Raw genomic sequence first — 26,465 nt, 5'->3', positions numbered from 1 at the left:
TGCCGGTGAAAAAGTGGAAGCGTTTGAGGGGCTCTTATTAAAAAAAAAAGGAAAAAAAGGGACAGCGCTGCAGGAGAAAGAGTGGCTCACCTGTACTGCAGCACACGGCAGTTCTGTCTTTTTTTTTAACCCGCTTAAATGTTGTACACCAAGCGACGCCCCTCTCCGGTGTGCGCAATGACCCCGGGAGCTGCTGCGACCAACCAGTGCAAACTCACACAGTGAAAAGCCAGCGAGAAGCGTGGCGGACACTCAACCCCGCGTTCGCCGTTTAATTCAAACAGACGCTTGCTTGCAGCGTTTTTTGCTTGCGTCACCACAACATCCGGCCATATTCTATCAGCTTTAATTTTATCTTATTATTTATTTATTAATGATAAAATAGCGATTTTCAGCCGAAAATTTTCGGTGGCCGAATATTCGGTGCATCACTAGTTAGAATAGTATTGGACATGTATGAGGGTAGCAGAACATTGGTGAGTTGAGTTGTAGGTGTGACAGAAGAGTTGAAGGTGGGGGTGGGACTGCATCGGGGATGAACTCTAAGCCCCTTCCTCTTTGAAATACTAATTGCTATATAGGCTGGCAAATGAGGGGAGACTGGAATCACCATGGACCATGATGCTCGCAGTTGACTTTGTGATGTTCAGTGAAAGCAGGGAGCGGGTGGAAAAACATTTAGAAAGGGGATAATGAGCTGGAAAGGAGAGGACTAAAATTGACCAGAACATGGAATATACATGCGTGAATGAGAGCGGTGGAAGAGGAAGCGAATGGACGTGGCAATTAATTCAGTTCTCGCAGAATTACTCACATTTTCCTTGTTGAATTTCAACAGCGAGAGACGCTCCGTGCATTTTTTATCTGGTATAGATGTTTGTGCAAGTAATTAATCATGATTAATCAAAATTCTAATATGTGATTAATCTGATTTAAAAAAAATATTATATTTTACAGCTCCAATTCAATATATATATTTTTTTAATTTTAATTTCTGTATATTGGAAGCCAACACTTGATATCCACAGAAAACTTTTTTTTATAGATTTTGTGTGTGTGTAAAAAAGCAAAAGAAAACCAATATAAAACTTTTTTTCCCCAAACGTTATATTAAGCATAAATTATTAACAGATTTTTGCTATTTATGGGCCAGTCTGGTCCCTATAACCCTCAAATAGCGAGGTTCCACTGTATTTGCTGCCTTCATGTGTGATAGCAGCATATCTTTTCACCATACGATTCAGTATAATGTGCTCTGTGTTTGTGACAGGCTTTCCTCACTGGGTTCACCAAGGCAGCATGGATTGGAATGTCTGACAGGGACCAGGAGGGAATTTGGATCTGGGTGAATGGAACAGCAGTTAACAAAAACAGGTGTGACTTCAATAAAAATAATTTATGTATTTACCCTCAGTCAAAATCAGCCTCCTTTTATTAGCAATAATAGTGATAATAATAATATACAGTGTTCCCTCACTTTGCGGGTGTTAAGAATTTAGGTGAATAATATGTGAATTGAAAAAAAGAAGAAGTTGTACCCGCCCCCTTCAATAACACTAATACTGTCTGTCACTTTAGTGAGCTCTTCTTGCAGAGTTAATTAATCGAGTAGCCTCTTTGAAGTTAATTGCCTTCAATTAACCCGTTAAGGCCTAAAGCGCCTGCCAAAACATGCCAGTAAAACCTATGGTTGACTTTAGAATCACCCCCGAAAGCCAGCAGTTTTCCTGGAAATTGTCAATAGTCAGGTTTCCATCCGAATGTTTCGAAATTTTTAAGTGAATTTTGTGAAAAAATGCGCAAAACGGACATCTCCCTCTAAACATACGTTCACCATACGTGTGATGTAATATCCGGTCAAAACGTGCGACGTGTATCCGGTCTTGTCAGTGTTTATTCGCATTTTCCTATTTTTGATACGCTTCAAAATCCACCCCCTCTAAGCGTAAAAACTTTTTTGCACATTTTGGGCCCTTTTTTGAATTTCTAGCATTTCCATTTAGTTTTATTTTCGCATTTCTTGAAAATTCTGATAAAAATGGGTGGAAAGAAACGCCATTAGTGCAGACTAAATAATTGATATCTCAGCTCCTGAAGCGAATAGAAACATAATTTCAAATATATTTCAGAGCTTACACATGTGGCATTCAAACAAACCTAAGTTTATTATTATAAACCTTCAATGTTTATATATTTTTTAAATCAACTGTTGCATTCAGTGTTGGGAATAACGGCATTAGGTAACAAATTGTATTTGTCTTATTTCACGAGTGCTAAACAAATGAAAAGTGTTGAAAGAAATAACCAATCCCAGCAAATCACACTCTCGGAGGTGATGGAGTCTGTCTGGATCGCCGAACAAATTAAGGTGAGAAACAGTGCACAGTTATATAACATTTGTATGTGAATAATGCGTGTTAAGCCTAGAGTAAATCAATCATTAAACATGTCTTTAAATAGGTAGAATTATAAACTGAAGATATATCGACATTCTCTCTTAATTAAAAGTGTACAGAAGTATGTTTTTCAGAGAGATCAAGTGGAAGCTGAGGAGGACATGGAGTAGTAGTTATGGCAATGATTTTGGCCATGATAGCATTAAGCACGGCATATTTCATAGCATTGGGAATTTCTTTTATATATTAATGATTATTTTCGCCCGCAACAGTCTTAAAAAATGCCCGCGAAATCCTGGAGGGACTGGCTAGGACTGTCTACAAATTACCCATAGATGACATATGTGCCACAAATAACCATAGATCCAGTATTAAAATCCGAACTAAAAACTCACCTGTTTAAGATCGCCTACACAGTATAATCACACTGCTCTTTTCTTGATATATACATATTTTTTGTCACAATTCTATTTAATCTGTAGAATTTTGGTTTAAATTTAGTTTAGTTTCGTTTTTTTAACTGTTGTGCAGCGTCTTTGAGGGTCTTGAAAGGCGCTTCCTGACAAGGCGTGGCAGATTTAGGACTCAGGCGCAGACATAGGAGTTTGCCGCCAAGGCGGATATTTATTAAACATAAAACTCCTTGTTTAGAGGCAAAAACAAAGGCTATAAAATGTTAAACTAAAGGCGCTCCAAAAGGGAGGATGTTTAATCTACAAACAAAACAAATTACTCCTAAACTAAAACTATACTGTGGCTATACACAGTTAGAAACAAAAGTTCACACAGACGACAGGACAACAAGGCTGAGGACTACGACTGTGACTGGCTAGAGTGACTCTGACGAAAACACTTTGGCACAAGACAGGGGAGACGCAGACCATTTAGCACATATGGGTAATGGGAAACAGGTGGATACAATCAGGAATCAGGGTTGACACTGACACCATATGAGGAAGGGCAAGTGACCTGAAACGAAAGGAGAGTCAGAATTTTCAAGATAAAACAGGAAATGACAAGACAGTAAAAGCTCAGACGAGACAACCTCACTGCGGTGTGACACTATCAAATTTAATGATTATTATAATTATTATTATTGTTATGTGAGTGAGGCATTTGTGTGACATAAATATTCACAAAAATAAATGAAAACATCCTATATAGCCTGGACATAATTTGAATTCCTTGTATTTAAAAATATAATAATAATAATAATAATAATAATCAAAATTATTTGATTAAAAAAAAAAATTAAGTAGTGAAATTAGTTACTTTGCCTGGTAACAAGTTACCTTTATTATGAACTAATTCAATTACTAACTCAGTTACTTTTTTAAGCAAGTAATGAGTAATTATAACTAATTACCTTATAGTAACGTTCCCAACACTGGTCGCATCTGCGGGTATATTTACCTTCAGCACTGGAGCGCAATTGTAATAACCTTGATCGGGGATCGAGTGGTAATTATTTGTCCTCCATTCCGTTACAAAGCCGTCAAAATTTTCAACACCCTCATTATCTACAAACATATTTCTTAACAATATGTCACTGTCGACTGGTTACACTGGTTCAAAGTCCTCCTGCGCCGTCGTCAATCGCGTCATTTATTTCATAAATCTGCGTCAACCGTAAATGTTTGAATAAAATTCCAAGGCATGCTACGAGGCCTACGAGGCCCACGACACCCTCTCGTGTATATTCTGATGCATTTCATCGGCTAAAAAAACAAGATTTGGTCAAAACAAAACAAAATGACGTATCCGCTCTCCCGGCTTTAAAGGTAGAAGAGCGCTAGAGCACTCCTGGCTCTAGTGGTAGAATCACGGTAAAGGGCTCCCAGCCTTAAAGCTACTGAACGTAGAAGATTCAATTTCGATTAGCTACTGCCACCTGCTGACGAAAAATGAAACTGCACATACCCTTCTTCACATACACACCGCGCACATTACATCACAACCGCAGACAGGGCGCGGGAAATTCGAACCCGAATCCAGTCTGAAAACTATTGGCCAGGGGCTTGCAGAAGTATCCATTGTGAACAGCTAAGGTGTTAATCTACTAATTAGAAGACATTTCAGTCATAAATGGTCAAATAAAAAGGCTACTGTAAAGATATTTTGGGAAAAAAAGTTCCATATTGCAGCTTTAACTTCTCCTGCAAGTGCACGTGTGCATGAGTGCAGAGGAATGATAAGCATTGTGTACAAGTAACTAGGATCTGTTCTAAAAATAGATAACCATGATCAGACACTGACTTGCTTTAAGAAGAATTAAAAGAAGAAAAATGTCAATTTTTTTTTTAAACATGATACACATTTCTTAATTTACCAAATATTCTATATTTTGATTAAGAGTGTAAAAGATTGTCATGAATGAAAGAACGAGCTTGTTTTGTCACTTGCTGTCAACTGAAATTTACATCACAGTTGCTGATTTTGCTGCTTAATTCATATTTCCCAAAAATAATATTAATCAGAATACCATGTTTAAACTAGTGGGGCTGCATAGAACAAAGACAGCTTTTTGGTTGACTTCCTCTTTGAAGACAGTGGAGTGGAAGACACATAAACAAGAGCCACAATAGCATGTCCAGATTGTACTGGGAAAGAAGTATGCAAACTCATTGCCAAAAGTTTAATGTCCCTGCAGTAGATGGAGATGTTGATGGTTACCATGCCCATGGTTACACCACTTTTTGTGCAGGTCTACCCCTCTTCCACTACCCACAGGCTTTGGCAATTCTGTCCGATCTTTCTGAACTTAAGTGGGGTATCGACATTTTAGAATCTGGGATGTTCATCGTTTGCCACGACTCAGATTTTTTTTCTTGACCAAAAATATGAAAATAAAACTTGAGTACTTTTTTTTCCACTTATGTCTTAAAGCTTGAGTATTTTAAAGTGGTAATATGTATCTTATACCAAGTTATCGTCGATAGTTCTAGATGATGCTATGTTGGACAAACCGTTACCTGCACTACTGTCTGCTAAAATTAAATGAAAAGAAACCAAAAATTCTGTTTTTTTAAAAAACTTTTTGTCACTTTTCCTGTTATACCAAACTCGTACCGAACCGTGACCCCATTATCAAGGTACGTACCGAACCGTGACTTCTGTGAACTGTTACACCCCCACCCGGTAGACATACCAAATTATTGTAAATAAATATATATAAAAAAACATTTTTTTAAAACTTTAAAAAGTATAAAGATTATCAAAGTTCATCACAGCTTACCTCACTGGTGCTTTGGGTTGGGAGATAATGGTGTGCAGCTGGTCGCTTTAAGCGCTGATGTTAGCGTGCTTCCTTTTTTCACCATTACAATTGGATTCCATAGATAAGGGCTTGACAAAAAACAACGTTATACTGTACCAAAAACAGCATGTTCGAGAGCCGTGTGCCCATACTAGATAGCAAGAACTAAAAAAAAACAGCCATAGATATTAATAGATACAGTATATGATACGCTCCTTTTGATCTGCATGCCAACAGCGATACTAAGCTTTCTATGCTTTCCATTACCTTTTTGATGGGATAGTTACCCTGCTAACATGGCCGCCAAGTACTAGATGGGATGTCCATGCATTGGCTTTGATGAGAAAGTTGCCCCTGCCAACATAATCACCATGTAGTGCTTTAGTCTACTTTTTATCTTTGTCAACTGTGGCACAACCCATTAACGCGTACGATTCTGTAATTGAAATTTGACCCAAAATTTTATTGGTTATTTTAGTACTGTAATTGGTGTGCAATTGTGTTGTATTGACTATTGTTTTTTCTTAGCACCTAATGGCAATTCATGTTTTGTTTTTTTTAATTCTCCCTGTAGGTTAGAATGGGCCCCTGGGCAGCCTGATGGAGCATTTGGAGGAGAAGACTGCGGTGATATTCACACAATGATGAATTTCATTGGTTTAAATGACTCTAACTGTAGCTTGAGATCCCAATGGATCTGTGAGAAAACAGTGAAGTAGAGGTACTTTCTGTGATTCATTTTATCCATTATCTCAGAATCATTTTGTCCCGAAAAGAAACTTTGGGCCATATCCACTAAGAATGCACTGTGTCCGCTGACAGCGCCAAAAAATTGCTCTGCATATGCACCTGCAGTTTGCTCCCTGTTAACGTCCTATTCACTATATTGCTCTAATGATATACTGGCGCAAACATGCCTACAAAGTTTGACAGCTCGGAGCAAATTTGCTCGTGATTTACCACACATGGCAATGGATTTGCGCCAAGAACACGGCTAAAATAGTAATCGTTGCGAGAAAAATGAAATCATCATAAAGCACGAGCTTGGACTGAGGAGTTGCATTAAGTCATTTACTCTCAGACATTTTCACTGTAGCAACACCCTTCGCTCCCAGCTGTTTTACTGGATTTTGACAGATTTTGCAATGTCAACTGAATATTCTGTTCTACTGCGCCACGCTAAAGCAACGCAAACCTTTAGTGGATCTGGCCATTTGTTATAATAGTTATTTTTTCCATTTTACTTAGTTTTTATTTCGTTTTGAGTTTTGTTTTTTAAATTTAGTTAGCTTTAATTAGTTTTTATGGTGGTTCTGTAATTTTTTATTAGTTTTAGTTTTTTTTATGCTTAGTTTTAGTTAGTTTCAGTATTAGTTTTTGTTTCTTTATGTGTATTACTTATGATCAATATTTAATAAACACCTTAGTAAAATTAAAAAAGTAACACATTTCTTACCTAGCGTTGCATTTCGGCTGAGTTAAATGAAAAAGCAGGCCAGGCGAGCCATTGGAGCCAAAAGACAAGCAGACAAATTTGTCGCCTAGGAGCGATGTCCTCTTTCTATTGGCTGCTGCTAGATGACATCATTTCTGTGTGACACACTTTCAAGTGTCTTTATTTTGTTTTTTATTTTATTTCGTTAACAAAATTGTTTTTTGAATTTTAGTTTTTTTCGTGAACTAAAATAACCTTAGAGTCAACAAGGCAAATCCTCTATTTATGGCCTATTTATGTAACATTACATCACCTCAATATTCTGAAGAAATTAAAAGGAAATTTAATAATATAACTCTTCCATTCATTCCTTAGTGCTGTCTTAACGAGTAGGTAAACTAATAAAATAAAAATAAAAAATAAAATATTGTCTAAAATAGTAGCATCTGCCAAATTGATTTGATGAAAATTCAACCAAATGTATTGCGTCACCTATGTACGAGTAATTGCTGACATCACTTTAGTCCTCGTTCATCTTGCCTGCCTTATTTACTGTATATCAGCAATGGCATGGTCTGAATATTTCACAAGGATTTACAATACAATAGTGGGGGAAATAAGAATGTTGGGTTTCATATTTTTATTTTCCGAATGGCACTGTGTGTCAGTGTGTGCGATGACTTAATGAGTAAGTTAGAATTTCAATAAACACAGCAGGCAGCTTCTGTCTTCTGAGGCTTATATTAAAATGAATGGAGGAATTGTCAATGACTCACAAAGGTACCAGTACAGCTAATTACAGAAAACACAAGCACTTTTGCTCTGCATTTGGTCTACCTGTGAATCCACAAAATGTGTGTGCGTGTGTGTTTTTTTTTAGGAAACACTTTGAATATAACGCACGCAAAAAAGCTAACGTGTAGCCATTCAATATAAATTTGCAGTGCCCTCTGGATGGTTGGCTCAAGGCCGTACCCCACTGAGAGGCGAGCATTGCCGAACGTAACGAATGTTGATTTCACCAACTATGAGGTTGTCGTCTGTCATTTTACCACATTTTTGCGACAGTTTAACAATTTGATTAATTAATCTGAAATTTGAGTCAAATTGACCCTATGGTGTCTGTCTTATTTTTGATCACATTCTAGTTATTTTTCTCTCAGAGTATAAACTCAATGGATGAAAAATGTTTATTATTCATTTTCATTTAGAAGATGTAATTGGATATTTTTGTCGAGCCAACGTCAATCACTGTGACGTGTTGCGTGCATTAACATGCTTCCTTTTGGACTTGTTACCTGTTCTTTTGTGCTGTAAAAATGCTATATTGCATCATTTAAATCAGTGGTTCTGAACCTTTTTTCAGTGACGTACCCCCGAAACAGCGCAAAGTATTTCTGGTAAAAAAGAAAAGAAAATTACTTGAAACTGAGTGCTGTGCTATCATTGTCTGATTTATTAAACTTGGGAACTTTATTTGTTTTTATGTGGTCTCTCAAACTATTTGGAAATAAAAAGTTATAACTAAAAGAAGAAAGAAAGAAATACAGATTTGTGTACATAAATTGACACTTTGGGATCATCGTAAAGCTCTGTTCTCAAATATAAATAATTACCTGAATTCAAGTAATTGACAGGTGATTCTAGGTGGCATATGACAAGTTGGGTCGAATCATTCTGGTATGGGACAGATGCTGAAATACAATAGCCTACTGAATATAAAATTTATTTTATAAACTTATATTTTTCTAAAATATTTAAATATCCTGCACTTTTTAAATTTATTTAAAATTTTCACATACCACCTGGAGTTCCTTCACGTACCCCCAGGGGTACACATACCCCCATTTGAGAACCAGTGATTAGATGACACTCATAAAGTTTCATATTTTTCCTTCGAGAGAGAAAAAAAGAGACTTTTATTGTGGATGTGACTGTCGAACGCAGCCAACTAGTGCTGTAATTATCGAATATTTTAAAAATTGATTATCCTATTAATTATTCCATCAATTAATCGAGTAACTGCCCCCTCCGCCCCTCACAAAATAAAAATTGTTTACCCCCCAATTTGTTGTTGTTGTTGTTATTGTTGTTCATTCACTAAAGTTGGGCGTAAGTTGAATTGACGGTACTCATAATGAGGGGAAGCTCAATGTGCTATACATACTATTCACATGACGTCACTGACCCCCACCTATTGACCCAGCAGGCCTTTCGCGGGGCAAACGACCAGCAAGACAACACAACCAAATGCTGAGGAGCACTCGTGTTGCTTGCTACAAGTTACTTTGATTAATTAATTTGTTCATTCATTTCGGATTTTCACAAACCACTTCACAATGATGCACATGTGTGCCGTTCACGGGTGCAAAATTGGGCAAATAAAGATGTAAAATGAAACTTCTAGGATAGTATTCACATGCCATCATTTGCCCCACATTGTGTGCCAGTCCATGGAATGTTGAATGGGAACGGCAAAGAAGTGTCCGGAATTACAAAGATACATCGAAAGGATTTTCCAACAAAGTCTACCAAAGTGTGTTCTGAACATTTTAATTAAAGTAAGTGTCATTGTAAGATGGTAAAAATGCTTTTACCATAATGCAATCGTGATATATGTGAGCCGCTAGCTGTGTCTAGCTCTGGCTAAAATTAGATTTGTGATCAAGATGTTCGATTTTGAGATCTCTCCAAATACCCTCCTTAAGGTCTCTTATTTTCCTTTCCCAACAGCCCAAAAGTTGAAATTGTTGTTAAAGTGTACGAATATAAGTGATGAATCAACAATGTTGTAACATGCTAGCGCTAGTAGCTAGCGCATTCAAGTCGTCCGGTGCGGACAGTATGAAACCAAACGTTTCAACGTGTACCACTGCAAAGAGTGTTGAGCTAAATCTTCGTATGTCTTACGTATGTGCATACGTCTTGCTTACACAAGTAATGTTAGAGGAAGCTGGGGGTGACACTCGTCAATAACAAAATAACGTTCGGTGTAAGCTCAATGGAAAAAAAAAAGCAATGCTGACTTCACCGAAAAGTTGCCCCACCAACTCGCAATCTCGGGCTCGCAATCTTGTGACGTCAGTGAATACTATGTATAGTGTTTATTCACTTTCCACGGGTGATATGTTCCACGCCCATCCATGATAGGTGAATTTCTCAGAAATTTAGGTCGTTAAAAATATTTTTTTTCAATAACCACTAATAGTGTCTGTCACCTAAATGAGTTGTAAACAGCCTTCAATTAAGTTGTTTTTGTACTTCTCCTGCAGTGCATGTGCAAGGAGGGGCGGGGTATTTTTATTGTGGCCCAAATAAAAATACGCGATAGAGTGAATCTGCAATAGGTGAATTGTGAAGTAGTGAGGGACCACTGTATTATCTTGACTTAAAAAAAAACACTAAAGGCAGTGAGCTTTTTTTTTAAGCAGACCAATAATATCCGCCATTCGGCCACTAGATGGCAACATGGCGGTGAGCAGGTCAGGTGCGACAGGTGTGACAGGAACTCCTTCCACTTTTATTGTTTGGACTAATTCTTAACTTTTTAGATACACAACTGTTTTTAAATCTAAATGCAATGGAAGCATTTTTTAATTCACTTGGAAGAGAAGCTCAGTTTGGCTTTTCGGCACATGGCTATTCAACCAAACATTTTGGATTCGGAAAATACATGCTGATGAAGGCATTCCTCACCGGCGCTGGACGTTACCAATTTAAACAGAATAATGATAAACGTGGAAATCGACAAAGAGACACTCTTATTATCATTTTGCTTTACCTGTTGCTTTCGGGGGACGTACACCAGTGATCAGGCATAGCAGACAGCCACGCCAACTCCTGGCGGGTTATTAAACAAGTGGTGAACACCCCCCGTGGAGCAGAGGACATCATCTTCGGCGGCGTGCATCGGCAGACCGGGTCCTCCACGAGAGGATAGCCAGCACAGCTGCCTGTTGGGAGCGGCTGGTTCTGCTCCCACGCTGCCGAGAAGAGGCAGTAGCTCACGACCGGGCAGTCAGCTACCCGGGTTTCTGCTCCCGGTCCAGTACAGCGGGGTGCCCAAAGGATCGGCGGTAGAGGCATCCGCAAGGACCCCCCGTCGGCCATGTCTGTAGCCGGGAATCGTCCTTCCGATCCATTCGGACGGTGGGACCGGAGGCATGTCTCCGTCGGGCCGGTCAACTGCCTGTTCCAGCGCGACGGGGTGCTGGAGACTGCCGCCCCCACCTTGGCGGGTGTTCACCTGGAGATGCGTGGCGTTGGTCCCGCATGCATTATGGCTGCCGCGGGCCAGGAGGATGTGGAGATTCGAGAGGCAGTGCTTCTCACGGTGCGACGGACCCCACAACACCCTTTTCAGTCTGTATTTTTATTAGATCAGATCTGATGTTTAGAATGAGACCAGATCTACAGTAAATGATGACTCTTTAGAAGCTGTCTGGATTGATATTTTACTTCCTAAGAGTAAACCAATGTTAATAGGTGTCTGTTATAGCCCGCCTGAACAAAGTGAATTTTAGTCCCGATTGGAGGATGTATTTCATAAGTCCGATGACTTTGTCAATGGAGAAGTCTGTTTGTGAAGTGACATGAACACTGATGTTTCAAACAAGGACCACTCCTAAGTTTGTGCTCCAATTTCAACTTTACTCAGTTAATAAAAATACCTACTGGGATAACTTCATCTTCCTGTACAACCATTGATTTGGTGTCACTGATTAATCAAAAATTTCCAATAGTGGGGTTATTGAATTTGGTCTTAGCGATCACTCTTTAATATCTTGTATGCGTAGAGTTCAGAGATCTGTTCTGGGTTATCATAATTCAGTTATGTTAAGATCACTAAAGACCTACAGCAGTGTGGAGCTTAACCAAAGGCTGCTAAATGTGGACTGGTCCCTGCTTTTTAGATCTGTCTGTAAATAATGCTTGGGGAATCTTCAAATCAATGTTTTTAACCGTGGTTAATGAAATGGGTCCACTTAAGACTGTTCGTTTAAAGTCAGATCTGAGCCTTGGGTTAATGAGGAAATTTTAAGATCCATCAAACAAAGGATGGACTTTGTGAGTTTAGAAAAAGGAGGGATGAGTAGGTTTTTAAAACTTTTAAAACACTCAGGAATTAGCACTTTTCACTTGCATTCTGGTGGCCATGCTAAATACTTAAAGCTAAGGTTAGCACTATTGATATCAACAGTTTGAAACAAGTAAACACTTACCACTGTCTCCTGCGAAGAAATGTGACATCAGAACAATCCATACATATGTACTTTTATTTATTTATTCATGATACCCTCTATGGACAATAAAAGCAATATTGTGCTATGAGTAAAACTAACTATGACGTGTGTGTGTGTGTGTATGTATATATATATATATATATATATATATATATATATATATATACTTTTAAAACAATGCCAATCGGGGAAACTCATTGCCCAAAAATAAAATAGGATGCAAATTTTTGAGGGTCTTATCATTGACCAAAAAGTTTTACACACTCATCATACCTGGCAAAAAAAAAATCCATATGTAAAGGTTTATTATGCCATTTTTAACAAAATGCCGCTTCCAATGTGCCACTACCCCAATGTGCCATTACCCCAACCTGCAAGTACCCCAAAGTGGCCCGGGCTGCGCGGGCCCTTTATAGCTACCCGCAGCTCTAATATTATTAGGGCCTGAGCAGCTACCGCTGCGAGCAAAGTTTGAGCTGAGAGTCCAGCAGCATGCTACGCGTTGTAGCTTCTTGCTAGCTAGCCCGCTATCCTACAACCATAATGTGATTTACACCTTTCAAACAAATCTTCTTCCCACCAATTCACTATTTAAACATCATACACAACATATACACGGCTGAACTTGTGACTGGGATAAAAGTGTATTTTGCAGTTGATCTACCTATCCATCCATCCATCCATCCATCCATCCATCCATCCATCCAAACTGTGAGGTGTGGTTGCTTTCAGTGACAGTTCGAAAACAGCATATGGCCTTCAATCAATCAATCAATCAATAGCCTACATGCTTTTTAATTACACAAGGATTTTTGCTATTTGTAGGTTGCCCAGGTCCCTATCACCCCCACAAATAGCAGGGGCACATTGTTTATAATATATATTGTGGTGATATTTATTTTTATTTTGTTTTCATGAGCATACTCGGTATTGGAGTAATCCAAAGTAATCGAGGTACATTACTTTAATATTATGGTACTTGGATTACGTTACTAACATTTTTTAGCAGGTAACTTGTAACTGTAACAAAATACATTTTAAAAGTAACCCTCCCAACCCTGCTCCCTGATCACATTTGCTGTAGTTGTCCAGTCATTTGTAACCACCTTCTTTTTTAGCTTCCACCATTTTGTCCTCTTCTCTGCCTTTGCCGTCTTTGTCTTCCTCACCACCAGAGTCATCCTACACACTACCATCCTATGCTGTCTGGCTACACCTTCACCTACCACTACTTTGTAGTCGCTGATCTCCTTCAGATTACATAAGATGTAGCTGTACCTGTGTACTCCTACCTCCACTCTTGGAGGTTACCCTATGTTCCTGCCTCTTCTAGAAGAAATTATTCACGTCAGCCATTTCCATTCTTTTTGCAAAGTCAACCGCCATCTGTCTGTCCTTCTGCATTCCTCTCCTGGATGCCAAACTTGCCCATCACCTCCTCATCAGCTCTGTTTCCTGCACCCAGGCTGTGGGTCCATTGAAGTGTGCACCAATGACAACTCTCTCACTTCTAGGGATGCTCTGCATCATTTCATCAAGGTCCAACCAAAAGTTCTCCTTCTCCTCCACCGCACATCCTACCTGTGGCGCATACCCACTAACAACATTGATCATCACACCTTCGATTCCTAGCTTCAGGCTCATCACTCTATCTGACTTATTTATGTTTTTTTCCAGATGTTTATTTGTTTATAGTTGTGGTATTAAAAAAAAATCACAGGGGGTACATCAATGAAAAATGGTTGAGAACTACTAGTCTAGAATGTTATTCCTTGAAATTGTAGATGACAGACGTATGTTTTATATTGTGGTAAATTCTCTCTTAACTCTCTCTGGGAGGAACATGTTTGATGAATTTCAACATCAAAATGCGATTGCAATTTTCATTCTGATATTTTTTATGCTGTGATCATGAAACTAAGAACAGCAATCATCAGAACACAGCCTTAAAACTTTTTGTGACTCCTGAATGAACCCAGTGACACAAACTATGAAACATGGCCTTATGTTTGAGTGTTTATATATATGTGTGTGTGTGTGTGTGTGCGTGAGCGTATTTGTACAAATTGTGAGAGAACGAGACCGCCTGTAGCCTTACTAATCCAGGATTTATTGGCCATTAGTAGAGGATGAATGCAATTTGTGTTCATTTTGTTGCCAGCTTGACATTTTATTAGGATAAATAGAGGCTCCTGGTATATGGGTATGTGGACTGCATGTGTGCTTGAGAGAGACTTTGCATTGTACTGTACTTATGAGTAAGTTTATATGTGATTTTGACTGACTATTTGTCACTACAAAATTTTCCACAGTGATTGATGCCATGGTTTTTGAAAGCAGAAACAAAATCCTGAGATAAAGAATATTGAGCGGATTGTATGATTGCTTGTAACTGTCAGTTAATTTGTCAAGGGGCGTATCGCCACTAGATGACGTCACAGAAAGTTCTAGAATCTTCCCGCTGCACTTGACTCGTGGTTAGCGGCCGTGTGTGTTGTGTTCTGAATAAAAAGTACGCCTGTCGGCAAGGAAAAGAAGCTGCCACTCTTCTCTGTGAATCGTTCTTCTGCTGCAAGGAGGCAAAAGGTGTGAGCTTCCATCACTACATAATGCTGTTTTTTATCAGGTTATGGGCCCAGGTTACGAGAAGACTCTGAATGTGAGACAGAGTGCGTGCTAGCAACGGTAGCGAGTTAGCTGCAAAGTATAGCTAGTTTAGCAGCAGGAGCGAGTGAGCACTGCGGGAGGCTAAAGCTAAGCTAACGGGCAGTAAAGCGGAGCTACGAACACACGGACAATAGCGACCATAAACAAGACGACGTGGCCGACATTCGACGGGAGAGCGGAGGAATATGAGCTCTGGGAAGAAAGGAATGTTGTGCTGTATCCACGGAGTGGGTTTGAAGGAGACTATTTTGACGGAGCCCACCGAGCCACTGTCTGCGGAAGAGAGAGCGCTGGATGACAAGCTGAATGCGGACGCATATTGTGCGTTGGCGCCACTTATGGACAACACAAGTTTGGGACTCATCTTCAGAGACATCAGAGACTGTGACAGAATTTGTCATCAGAGCAGAGCAGATTATAAAGGCACTCAGGAGTGCAGGTGAAGCACCAAGTGAGGGACTGATGATGGCAATGATTATGAGGGGGCACAGGCCGGATAAAGAATGTGATGTATGTATAAAGGGAAAATTCCCACAAACGAGAAACAGAAATCCAACTGGCAAGGTGCAGACACCACTTGAATTGGTGAACACGGATTTAGCTGGTCCAGTAAACAATGAGTCAATTAAAGGTTTCAAGTAGATTCAATCTTTCACAAATGTATATACAGGTGCGGTGTTTGCTTACTTTTTGAAAGCAAAGAGTGATGCACTTCAAGCTACAGAAAAATTCTTAGCTGATGTAGCACCTTACGGCACCGTAAAATGCATAAGATCTGACAACGGAACCGAGTTCACCAACAAAGAGTTTAAAGCTCTACTACGAATAAACGAGATCAAACACGAAACCTCCTGCCCTTACTCCCCACACCAGAATGGGGTAGCCGAGAGAGAATGGAAAACTCTTTTTGAGATGGCCAGATGTATGCTCATTGATTGTAACTTACCCAAGAGCCTGTGGCACTATGCTGTACAAGAGGCAGTATATACAATAAATCGGTGTTTCAATAAGCGAACGGGCACCACCCCAGCATTGAGAGGAAAATAATGTAATCTATCCAGGATGCATAATTTCGTGTCAATATGCTACGCATACCAACAAGATAGGGGTAAACTAGATTTAAGGTGTAAAAAAGGACACTTTGTAGGACATGACAAAGGTAGTCCAGCTTTTCTAGTTTACTATCCCAGCAAAGGGAAAGTACTAAAGCACAGACTGGTAAAGTTTGTCATTAAGAGAATATGTGAGAGCAAAACACAGACTCAACAACTAATAATGACATCTGACACAAGTTGTAGCAACAACAAAACAACACAACTGAGTGTGAGCACAGACAGACAAACTGATGGTTTAAAACCACTGGAGGATGATGGTGATAAGCACCCCAAGGTGACACCACATGTCTCATGCAGTGGGAGATATCCGACTCGGGAACGTAAACCCCCGAGGTATCTACAAGACTATACTCAAGATGGATGACAGTTCACTCACTAGCATAGATTATTGTTATCAAACACTGTGTGCTAAGAGGCCGCAGTCAGTTGGTTTGGGTCCTGCGGGGTGTCGCGGGCGCACGGCTGGAACAGAAATCCGTGGGTTGCTGGCGCGCAGCGGCTCGGTGCCTAACAGCCGTTGTGGAACTGGGTCGGCGGGTCACTGCGTGATTCAGAGAGTGGAGGGTAGGTGGGTCGGCTCTTGGCAGGAACAGACACGTGCGTTTGGGGAGCGCGGTGTGGTTGCGAGTCCTTGCATGAAGCGCTCCTTGTGGCGCTCAAAAAAGGAAGCCACGTGGTCGCTCAGCGTGTTCGGTGACCACGACTCTTGTGATGGTCAGGAGAAGTTCATGGGGCAAGAAGAGAAGAGGAGGGAAGAGCGAAGAAGTAGAAGAGAGTTCCTTCACGCCCTGGCTTTTCAAAGTTCAAAGAGTTTTTCCTTTTTGAACTGTCTCTGGTTGGTTTGAGAAATTACAGGGTTGAGGCACAAACACACATTGCCCAGGGGGAAATGTTTAAAAAGGCAAAAAAAATGAGGGTGATGATTTACAGAACCCCCTTCGTCAAGAGGGATGAATCTTTAGGATGTCCAGGTTGACGGGTCCTGATGATCCGTGGCAGGGGTCCATGCCACACTCAGACGGTAGTTGTCCCAGTCACGCTCCACTGCAACAAGAAACATACCGCTGGTGCAACTTTACCCTACCATATGCAGGACTATATATGTATGTCTCGGTGTGTCTCACTAGGTATTAGTATTAGCTAACTGAGGGACTTGGGTCCCAGAAACAGGGACGGGCCTAAGAAAGATGCAAAAAGACGCAAAACTACCAAACAAGAAGCAAAACCTATCCTATGGCTATAAGGGTAGTATCAAATCATGATTAACTAGGGAAACGAAAACCTAACAAGAGAAATTGAAGAAAAATAGAGAAAAAGGGGAAAAGGCTTTTTGCCTTCTTAAATCCCAAAACCCGGCACTATACTACGGCCATAATTCTCTTAGAAAGACAAGGAGGTTGTCTCAGGCACGTGGAGGTCGAGGAGAATCTCCTTGCCTGGGGGTGCTCGTTTACGGGAAAAGGAAAAAAAAATCTTAGGTTGGTTAGCGCAACACGTTGGTTGCTAGGTGCTAAGCTAACGTAGCTCCCTATAAAGTAACTAGCCTTTCCCAAAAGTCATGCACTACCCGAGAATACCCGAGAAAGGAGGAAAAGAGAAGAAAAAAAATGCAGAGCATTATTGGCTGTACATTGAGACTAGAGGAAGGCAGGTGTAAGGCCTTAGATTGGGCTAGCCAGACTAAATTAAGTTTTTGAAAGAGTATTCCAACTGAAGTGCATCTTCTGTTTCAATTTAATTATAACTGTTTTGATTAAGTTATAACTATTTAGAATTGGACATAATTGCTTTGATTTACTTAGTATAGTTCTGTGTGAGAATTCAACAGATATCAGGGGGTGATTTTCTCTTTTCACATTCCTGAAACCATTTGGGGGGAGCTGTTGGTTATTTGTATTGAGGTATTATGTGACTATCTGGGAGGGATTTGGAAGGACAAAAGAATATTAGGGACGAGCAGAGGGAGGGGCGTTACAGATGAGAAACAAGATGGAGCCACTTGGCTGCATCCTCTCTGCTCTGTCCACAAGCTTGTGATAATAAATCCTTAAGGAAAAGCCTGAATTCACCGATCTCATTGTCTGTTTTGATAATCAACATCATGAACACGGGAAAAGTAAGAAATCATCTTACTTCACAACCAACTTTCAAAAGGCACTTAAAACGGGGGCGCTTTTCATAGTTAGCTAAGACACTAAAGAACTCATTTCACGCAGCATGTCATTCAGAAGTATCACAACACTTTAAGTGTACATAATCCTTGAATTACAGTTGCCAATCATTTCACGGTTTATCTAGTCTAATTCCACATTCCACAGCGCTATCGGTGTTATGTGCTAGGGTCGTACCTTTAAGGGTTCCACCAAGCGTCGGTAGCCAAATAAACTGTAAACCATAGTACGTTAACTTCTAGTCATTATTCGTTAGCAATCCTAGTTGTTCACACCAGGTGATTTGGCAGATCTGGGTTCAACCATTCCTGGTTGATTCACTACAGTGGTCCTACCAAACATCAGGATTATTACATCATTTCCTAATAGCCAACAAAGCATGTGAATTAACTTTGCTCGTTGTGGTGTTAACTAGGGGTGCATCAAGTTCATCTTTTTTCCAATGGGTGCAGCGGGGTATTGACCCCCCTTACGCACAGCTGGTGTTTTTAGTCATCACAGTTATTTGGGTCCGTCGACAGTGTCAAGGTATCAGTCGAGGGTCTCGCTTAGGCTGCAGGATCTTGTCCACCGGTGACCCCCTTTTTGTCAGTTCCGTGCGGGCGCCTGTCTCGAGCGTCGTTTGGTTGCAAGTCCGGGCGTTCAAAACCGCAGTGACTTTTGATTTGATTTGGGTGGACCCACCTCAGTTGATTCCCCTGACGTCCTTTGTTTATCCTAATTTGGTAGGCGGCGGGCGACAGCTTGAGTCCGGCCCAACGGTGAAGACATTTTCAGGTAACGCCCCTCTGGGCTCGTGGTGTACTAGCATTCGTTGCGCGAACACATAATACCACACTCGATCACCGATTTAAGACTCCATTTGCGATCCTTTTCTGTCGTAGTAGATTTTCTGACCTTCTACTCTTTCTTTGAGTCGTCGTTGGACAAACGCGAACGTGACCCGGATGTGGGTTTGCAGGTCCTCCACGTCCGGGGAGGCAGTGTATGCCGTAGCTAGGTTAGTTTCTCCCAGCTGGTACGTCAGGTGCAGGGGAAGCGTCATCCGCCGTCCGGTCATCATTTCAGAGGGGGACACCCCAGTAGATTTGTGCGGGGTGGCTCGAATCGTCATGAGTATCAGTGGAAGTCGGGTGTCCCAGTCCCGATGGTGGTCACAAACTTTTTCAGCAAATTTGTCCCGGAGGCAATTAGTCCGCTCTACCTGTCCTGATGACTGCAGGTGATGGCTAATGTGCAACCGGGCCTTGATTCCAAGCCTCTGCCAAAGTTGTTGCATTACCTCAGCTGTGAAGTGGGTTCCCCTGTCTGAGTTGGCTGGTGAGGGCAACCCCAAACGGGAGAACACGTGATTCATCAGCAGGCTTGCTGTGGTGTGCGCGGTGTCGTTTGGAGCAGGCAGACATTCTACCCACTTAGTTAACGCGCAAACTACTGTGAGAAAGTATTTATTCCCTCTCAACGATCTGACCAGGGGTCCCACCCAATCAATTTGGAGATCAGACCATGGGAAGTTGACTCCTTCATGTTGGAGTAGTGCTCGGTGACTTGGGTTTGCTGGCCGAAACTGGCAGCAAATCAGGCATCCTTTAATGTATGCAGGGCCAGTACACCATTTGTTGTAGCGCGGTGACAGTGGCCTTGAATCCGCAGTGGCCTGCATAAGGCGTGTTGTAGGCATATGATAGCAAGACCCTTCCTTTGGCTCCGTGGAACAACCAACCACAGGGCAGGCGGAGACGCCGAGTCACAAAACAGAAAGCCTTTAACCAGAGGCAGCCTTTGCAACACGGAGAGCAAGTCTTTCAAGTCACTGTCGTCACATAACGCGTCAGGCGACACGGGGTTGGCGACTGGGTCAGGAAGGTGTAGACTGATTTTGAACAGCGCGGGGTCGCCGGCTTGCTGGGTGACAAAGTCGGAGGTCTGAACAGGCGGTACGGTACACACTCTAAAGGTCCCGAAGTGGCCCGTGCGGCAGTTTCGCAAGAAACAATGGCCGACGCAGTGCGGCGACGCGTGAGACTGTGGAACTCCAAGGTGAGTTGTGAGGGAAGCCAAGAGTTAGCGAATGTCCAAGGAGTCCCGTTCAGGGCCCCTTGCTTTGCTAACGTATCCGTCAGGTCGTTAAAGTGTTTATCAGGTCCTAGAACTTTTGAGTTACGCGGGACTGGCTCGTCGTTTGGTTACAACCGTTTTGGTTTGAACTTTTTGACCTGGATTGGGCTTTCTTTGGAGCAGCGGAGAAGGTTCCCTCGAGCTCCGACGGGGGACCCACGTCCAATTGATAAACGTCAGTGTCTGCTACCTTAGGGGTTGAAACTTTTCATTTTCCATAGCCCATAGCTGCTAAGTCACGCAGCTGCGAGCTATTGAGTGTCTGAGGACACAAAGCCAATCCAAAGTATTGATTGAGGTTTGGTTGAAGGTTCCGGACAAACAATGTTTTAAAACTCAGGTCCTCCTCCATGTTGGGCTTGTTACGAGTCTCAAAGTAGGCATCGCGAAGACGACTATAGAAAGCCTGAGCGGGCTCCTGTTTTCCCTATTTGACTAAGATGGTGACTTCTATGCCCGTCAACTCAGGAGAGCCATCAAATTCACGTGCCGTGGCCTGGTGCAGAGCCAAGGGATCAGACAACACACCAGCAGGCTGCCGTGTCAGCAGTTGGTTGACTGCACGGCTAGAAGTCATTTTTATCAAGTACAACTTATCTTTGGCAAACTCTGGAGATAGTAGTCAATGTCTTTCAAGTACTCTGATGTGTTGTGGGACCCCCCTGGTTTCGGTTCAAACTTGGCAATGTTTCGTGCCAGCTTGTCCAAATCCTTCCAGGCCACGCCCATGTGTCTGTCCAATGGAGGAGTTGACATGGGTCCACATTGGAAACTGTCAGCACCTGATGGTCCCATACCCTGTGGGGGCGCGTCCAGTTACGGTGCCAGGCTTAACACGGCCGTGGTCACTGGCGGCGTCCTCCATCCGGTGTTTCAGCTGTGGTGCTGTGGCTCTGGGATCAGGAGGTCGCCTGCAGGTGGAGCTCCCAAAAGGGGTGCTCTTCTGGTAATATTATTTAATTGCTGCGCGCTGTAAATCATGTTTAATCTGAGCTATCTCTGCCTCATAGTCCTGTTGGCATTGTTGGAGGGGGGTAATCTCGTCTTCAGGCAATGCTACTTTTGCTCGCAGGTCGTATGAGCGGTCTACTTCATAAATGCGTTCCTCTCTAAGGGTTTGTACCTGTACTTGGAGGTGTGTCACATAATCGGATGACTGAACTAGCAGCGATGTAACCCACAAGTAATTTGTTTGGCTTGTCGAAGTTGGTCTCTTGTCGGTCAGTCAATCAGATCAGTCACCTCTGATTTCAGCTTATGAATTTTGTCAGCAGCGGTTTTCAGCAGTCTTTCTTGCTCTCGATTTGTGTCTACGGCGGACGCGAGAGCTTGGGTTAACTCACCAGTCTTTTGAGGGGAGTCATCGTCGGATGCAAATTCGTCTGCATTGCTCTCTGAGTTCTCGACATGCACGGCCTCTGCGTCATCCAACTGTGCTTTAACGCCAACCAGTTGGGTCTCAACAACCTTTATCCAGTCGTTGGTGGCTTCCAGCTGCGCCGTTGCTTCACGGTTTTGCTGTCGTGCCACTTCAAGCTGGTGTTTCACCTGGCAATCCTCCGCATCGCTCAACTTCAGCTGCGCCACAAGATTCACTGTTAGACATCTGAGCATTCGAAGGAGTAAATTATCTAACCCTATCCCAGCCAGGACAGAGCAAGCGCAACACCTCAGGGCCCCCCAGGCCACGGCAGCGCCAAGGGACAACCCCCGGCCGGAGAGCAAACCCAGGAGCAAGAGCGCCCCCCCACCCCAACACGGCCCGCGCCCCCAACCCAACACAGCAAGATGGGGCACTGCAGGCCCGCCAGGCACCCCACCAGCCCACAGCCCCCGCTCCCCCCACGACCCATTAGCTACAAATTGCCAAATACAGAAACATCAATGTAAGTCATCGCGATGTGGTGGCTCGTGCTAACAGGCAGAATTAAGTAACCAGATTTAGGTTAAAATATTCTATATACGTAGACCATGTTTCTATAAATTTTGATATTTGGTTTTTATTTGAGGCAGATATTTTTTCCATTAAAATGTGATTTATGAGGAGGTTAGACCATTGGTCGATATTCAGAGTTTGCTTATTTTCCAGTTAACAAGAATTGTTTTTTTTGCGATAGTAAGGGCTACAAGTGTAGATTGAAATTGTTTATGTGGTAAGTCAGTTGTTGTTAGGTCACCTAGCAAACACGTTTGGAGATAAAGGTATCCTACGGTCCAAGATAGCGTAAAGTTTTTCTAAGACTTTAGTCCAGAAATACATAACCAGAGTGCATAACCATAAAGCATGAAAATAAGTGTCTGTAGTGTTTTGTAAACACTGGAGACAAATGTCGGAGTCTGAGAGTCCCATTTTCTTCATCATATATTGAGTAATGTATGTTCTATGAATAAATTTATATTGGATAAGTTCTACATTTGTGTGTTTTGTCATTTTAAATACGTTTTCACAAACTTGAATCCAAAAGTCAGATTCCGGAGCTATAGTCTGTCTCCCATTTCGAGATGGGTAAAGACATTTTATCAGTATATGAAAGTAACTTATATATTTTTGAGAGTTATTTTGTTGTTGTCGGAGAAAGCTTGGTAATATCTTTAGCTAAAACAGGCGGTTGGAGCGTACCCCGAAGTGTTGGAATTTGTTCCTTTATCATACTTTTAACTTGCAGATAATGTAAAAAATTTCCGTTTTTTATTTTGTATTTTTGGAGCAAGGATGTATATGATATAAACATATTATCTGAGAAGAGATGGTGGAGATGTGTAATTCCTTTCTGCTCCCACACACCTAAATAGAACGATTGGTTGTTAAATTGAAAGTCGGGATTATGCCATAGGAGAGAAAGCCCACAGGGCTCCACTTGGCCTTTTGTAATTTCTAGTGCCTTCCACCAGGCAGTCAGGGTGGCAGAAATCATTGGGTTTTTAAAACAATTGTGTCGCTTAATCGATGTTGTAATAAAGAGTAAATCTAGAAGTCTGAGGTTATTACAATCCTTCTGTTCTAGTTCCAGCCAACAGTTAGTATCTCTATTGGGTTGTGCCCATAGAATGATATATTGAAGCTGGTTAGCTATATAGTAGTGCATAAAATTTGGTGCCTCTAGACCACCTTTGGATTTACTTTTCTGAAGAGTAGATAGACTAATCTTTGCTTTTTTTTAAATTCCAGTAAAATTTTGTAACGTCCGAATCCAAAAACTGGAACCAGTTAGCCGTAGGTTTAAATGGAATCATTGAGAAAAAATAGTTTATTTTGGGTAAAACTTTCATTTTAATGGTGGCTATTCGTCCTATTAGAGAAATAGGAAGATTATTCCAGCGCTCAAAGTCACTATAAATGCTATCCAGAAGTGGAGTAAAGTTTAAATGAATTAAATCAGTTAATTTAGGTGAGATTTTTATGCCTAAGTATTTTTAAATTATCTATAGGAAATGAGTAGTGTGGGTCCTGGCTTGCAGGGTTCCATGAATTTCTGTAATAGGTAGTAGTGTTGATTTTGTCCAGCTAATAGAATAATCTGATAACTGTGAGAATTTAGTTATTAAGTTAAATACTTCTCCTAACGAAATAGCAGGCTTTTCTAAATAAAGTAAAATATCATCGGCATATAGATTAATTTTATGTTCTGTTACCCCAGAGTGAATTCCTTGAATCCTTCTTTCCTGGCGTATGGCTAATGCAAGTGGCTCAATAAATATTGCAAATAATAAAGGGGACAGTGGGCATCCCTGTCTTGTGCCTCTCTGTAGAGTTAAACTCTGAGATATAATCCCATTAGTAGTAACTGTAGCTTTAGGAGAATCATATAATACTGACACCCAGTGAATAAATGACTTCCCAAAGCCGAATTTATTTAAAACAGCAAAGAGGAAGGACGAGTTAACTTTGTCGAAAGCTTTTTCTGCATCCAATGATATAATAACTGTCTTTTTATCATGCCGCTGTGACATGCTAATAAGTTTAAAGAGCCTCCTAATATCATTAGTAGAGTGACGATCTTTACTAAAGCCTGTTTGGTTGCTATAAATGATTGTCGAGATTACTGTTTCTAGTCTAGATGTGAAAGCCTTAGTGATAATTTTAATATCAGTGTTAATTAGTGAAATCGGACGGTAACTTGATGGAAGGGTGGGGTCTTTTTCTGGCTTTAATAAAAGTTTAATTGCTGCTGGATTCATGTGTGGGCGTATGTAACCATTAGTTTTAATTTCTGTTACTAGTCTTAAGAATAATGGAGCAAGCATTAACCAGAAGTGCTTAAAAAATATAGCCAGATAACCATCTGGGCCAGGTGCTTTGCCATTAGGCATACTATCTAGAGCACTGTACAACTCGTTTATAGTAAGTGGCGCATCTAACATATCTTTATATTCAGTAGTTAACTGAGGCATATTTAAGCTACTGAGGAATGCCTCAATATGCTCAGGGTTAGGCTTGTTAGTTTCTGAGTAAAGGTTGCGATAATAGTTATAAAAAATTTGATTAATTTCTTCTGGTGATTGTGTGCATTCACCAGTTGTCCCTTTAATAGCCGTTATAAGAGATTTTTCCCGATTGCGTTGAAGTTGGTTTGCAAGAAATTTACCTGATTTGTTATTATATTCAAAGTTGTTGTATCTCAATTGATGTATTATAAACTCTTGTCTTTTTAGATAGCATATCGTCTAACTGTATTTTTGTATTTTGTAAGTCAGTCCATATTTGGTTATTTGGGTTTATTGCGTACTCATCCGTCAGTTGTTTAATTTTATCTTCCAAGTCTTTTTCTAATTTGTGATCCTGTTTCTTTTTATAAGATGAATATGATATCATTTTACCTCTAATTACTGCTTTCCCAGCTTCCCAGAGAAGAGATGGAGATAAGTCTGGAGAGTCATTTATTTCCAAAAAGTCTGCCCAATTCTTATAATTTTGTCAAACTCTGCGTCGTTTAGCAGTGAGATGTTAAAACGCCATGTCGGTGGTGGTTTAAAGGTATAATTAACTTGTAGGGAAAGGGAGACTGGTGCATGGTCGCTAATAATAATAGGATGTATTTTTTGAAGTTTTATCAGCAATAGAGTTATTTGTAAGAAAAAAATCAATTCTTGAAAAAGACTGGTGCACAGCGGAAAAAAAGTTAAATCCCTTCTTAGTTGGGTTTTGAAGTCTCCAGCTGTCGACGAGGCCAAAATCATCCATATATTCCCCTATTACTTTAGTAGATTGTAATCGCCTTATACATGTTGTATTATTAGAACGATCTATTAATGGATTTAAGACTGTGTTAAAGTCTCCTCCAATAATAATAGTAGAGTTCGCTGCTAATTCAAACAGCTGAGAGAAAAATGCATGGAAAAAGGCCGGATCATCATTATTAGGGGCATATAAATTACCAAATGTATATATTTTATTAAATATAGTCACCTGAATAATAATGTATCGGCCATCTGGGTCTGTTATTGTATTATTTAGAGTAAAGAATAAATTCTTATGTATGAGTATACAGACTCCTCTTTGTCTACTGTTATAAGGGGCAGAGTACGCTGAGCTAAAATTCTTATCAAAAAGTAATTTTTCTTCAGATTTTTGTAGGTGGGTTTCTTGTAGGAGGCAAATATCTGCTTTTAATTTTAAGATATGGTCTAAAATTTTTATTCTTTTTGCCTGTGAGCAAGCGTCACAAACATTCCAGGAAACCAGAACTAATTTATGCATACAAACAATATAGACTCAGTCTTGTGTATATATCTGTATAGGCTATTTGTCAATATTGGCATGTTATAGGATAGAATCAAAGTGGATAGGTGGTTTATGTAATTTGTGTAAAATATGAGGTAACGTGTAAGCAAATATAACAGTGAAAAAATGGGTAGGGAGGTGAAAGTGAAGGAAATTAGCGGGGGATCAAGCATAACAATACACCAGTAACTGATAACCTAAGCAAGATTTTTTTGTTTAAATATACTTTAGATATAGTTATGTATTAATATTATATTTATAATATAGCCTAAACATAATGAGTATTCATATTTTAGGTTTTATAACCACATATACTGTATATGTATACATCTAATAATCAAA

General features: G+C 40.7%; 1 protein-coding gene across 1 annotated transcript in view; it reads left to right on the top strand.

Annotated features, from left to right (window-relative positions):
* The window catches only part of LOC144054849 (CD209 antigen-like protein C), a 14,676-nt gene extending 6,065 nt beyond the window's left edge, over positions 1–8,611 (top strand). Inside the window, exons 5-6 of the mRNA XM_077570205.1 lie at positions 1,271–1,374; positions 6,227–8,611. Of these exons, the coding sequence (XP_077426331.1) occupies positions 1,271–1,374; positions 6,227–6,371 (249 nt within the window). The 3' untranslated portion in view covers positions 6,372–8,611. The remainder of the gene's footprint in view (positions 1–1,270; positions 1,375–6,226) is intronic.
* The last annotated feature ends 17,854 nt before the right edge of the window (positions 8,612–26,465 follow it).

The sequence above is a fragment of the Vanacampus margaritifer genome, chromosome 7, assembly GCF_051991255.1.
Source record: "Vanacampus margaritifer isolate UIUO_Vmar chromosome 7, RoL_Vmar_1.0, whole genome shotgun sequence".
NCBI classification, from domain to species: Eukaryota; Metazoa; Chordata; class Actinopteri; order Syngnathiformes; family Syngnathidae; genus Vanacampus; species Vanacampus margaritifer.
This window is presented reverse-complemented; position numbering and strand designations above follow the sequence as displayed.